The sequence below is a fragment of the Panulirus ornatus genome, chromosome 20 (genome assembly GCF_036320965.1).
Source record: "Panulirus ornatus isolate Po-2019 chromosome 20, ASM3632096v1, whole genome shotgun sequence".
NCBI lineage: Eukaryota > Metazoa > Arthropoda > Malacostraca > Decapoda > Palinuridae > Panulirus > Panulirus ornatus.
In genome coordinates, this window is record NC_092243.1 from 2,697,501 (window position 1) to 2,700,000 (window position 2,500).

Here is a 2,500-nt window from a genome sequence, read left to right on the forward strand (position 1 = left end):
CATTAAATGAAGGTGTCAAGGTCAGAGCAGGAGGTGAGAGGGTGCACCTGAGGTGTGAGGACTGGCTGGCTGGTCGTGGCGGAGGACAAGGAGTCTCGAGATGGCGTCTCCAGCAGACGTCAGGATGTACCTCATCCTCGCCATCATCTCCATCACGAGAGAATGCTGCTGCTCAGGTAGGCCAGACCACCACACTGATCATGATGACGCTTGATCCTCACTTTAACTACTCCCCTCAACCTGTGGAGGAAGGAACCATTGTTCCTCATTACTTACTGGAGACTTTGTGTGTTAGACGGTGGAAGTAGTCATATTCTCTCTCTCTCTCTCTCTCTCTCTCTCTCTCTCTCTCTCTCTCTCTCTCTCTCTCTCTCTCTCTCTCTCCTTATTCGTCCCTTCTATTTCATTCATCTTCATTAGAATAGAACAGGTTCCCGTTCAATGAAGACATCAATGTAATCCATAAAAAACTGAATTACATTTACGAGTCCGCAATAATGAATGCAGTCTGGACATATAATGGTTATATTGTATTTCATAACATATTTGGAAAGCCAGAATGAGCATTGGTTTGTAGTTCAGAATGAATAATTCATGTTTTCTTTATATATATATATATATATATATATATATATATATATATATATATATATATATATATATATATATATATATACATACACGCGCTTTATTCATCTAATTTGTTTCTTTATTCGTTTGTTATACATGTTGGAAATATATCAACACAGATATTTACCGCAGTCTAGTGCTACATATGTATTCCTTTAGCTTTATATCCATTCAGGGAATACTGGCTATCAGTCACTAAAGTCTGCTTTCTGAGAACAAATATAAATCCGGTGGTAAAGCTCACATGTTGCAGGAAAACTGGTCCGTGGGAAATCACGCGCCCTAAGCCTGAAATAATAAGCTTCGTTGACGTATTGCCCGACTTCCTCCAGACGGATTCTTCTTTCTTTTAGCAATAAATCCTGTCTGTTCGTCTGGTGTTCGGCCCAAATGTATATGCAGTAGATGTCGTTTGGAGAACTATTCACAGTAGCAGTGACTAGGAGAACAGAATATATATATATATATATATATATATATATATATATATATATATATATATATATATATATATATATATATATGAGAGACAGCTAATCACATGATTGGTAATAGCAATCTTGTTAAAGTTTATAAGGTAGCTTAAACTGTATTATTGTACTCACGAAGATGAGGATTTTGCCAAAATGAGTTGATTCCATAATGATGTTTGCCCTTGGCTTGACTTGTGGCTGGAGCCCTGGTGATTACTGGGCAGTGGTCGATCTCAGAGTGTCACACAGGTCTCGGAATCATTACTCAGCTCAGGGTCTTGTGGGTATGTGTGCTGGAGGAAGGTAACCCCACAATCTATACGTCACAGTCAACATCAGATGTCACTAGTGGAAATTTGGCAGGTATTACAGGTGTTTACCACACGGGATACCCGTCCTTTGACCTGTGTTTGTGGTATTTGCTAGTGGTAAAGTATTCAAAGTCTCCTTTATTTCAAATGATTGATAAAGGTTACTTGATCTTAGGACTTAGGTCACCTTGAGTTGAAGTGATGTTTGGCACGACACCAACGTAGACATGATAGTTTCTCTGGCGTATGAGAGACTCACAAACTCTAATGTTACGTGTCTGATCTTTTCCATCGCCACAAACAGCTTTGAAACCATCCAGTTGTCTTTTTCATATGCAATTCATTTGTATTATTTTTTGGATGTTGGTGAGAGACGTCTAACTTTTATAGAACACTTAGAAGGATTTTGAATGAATTCTGTCAAAATGTACTTCATTCCGAGTGTTTCGTCAGCCTTATAAACACGGTCTTAGAGGAAGTGTATATAAAAAGAATACTGTTAGGAAGTTATCTGTAGATCGTTGCCAGCTCAATATATATTTCTATCTTTTCTTACATTATACTAACATCAGCTCAGAGTCATATTAACCATTTTTGAAACCCTTGACGCAGACCTAAGAGGAAGTTTTTAGCCTGTAATCTCAGGAGGTGTACCTTCTTGTATACTCTAAAAGTGTCCCAGTATTCAAAAACAAGCAAAACGCACACAGAAAAGAAAATATTTGAAACTAGAGAATATTCGGAGTGTATAATTTGTCAGCTTGATCTCGAATTGTCAGAATGAACGTAAAGTGTCAGGTGATCAGTCTGTGCTATGTGCATGTTGCACCAGTTGGCTAATTGGTCCCTGAATGATAAGTTTCCCCAGAGCTAAATGGACTGAGCCATTACGTCACATCTAGACTCCCTCATGCACTGCAGGTGTTGGCCATTTCAGATTCACTGCACATGGCCGGTGCCTTAATGTCCAGACACTCTACCCCAACCTCCCCCAGTTGCTGCGAGGATGCAAAACTCATGGTAACTAAGACAACACTGCACATTATCATGAGATGTATACAGGCAATTGTTTAGTACGAGCGTGTG

General features: G+C 39.1%; 1 protein-coding gene across 2 annotated transcripts in view; it reads left to right on the forward strand.

The window, feature by feature from the left end:
- Positions 1–2,500, forward strand: part of LOC139755860 (carbonic anhydrase-related protein 10-like) — a 94,357-nt gene that overhangs the window by 21,772 nt on the left and 70,085 nt on the right. For both annotated transcript variants that reach the window (XM_071674494.1, XM_071674495.1), the window contains exon 2: positions 1–176. This exon is cut by the window's left edge and continues 416 nt beyond it. In XM_071674494.1, the coding sequence (XP_071530595.1) occupies positions 101–176 (76 nt within the window). In that variant the 5' untranslated portion in view covers positions 1–100. The remainder of the gene's footprint in view (positions 177–2,500) is intronic.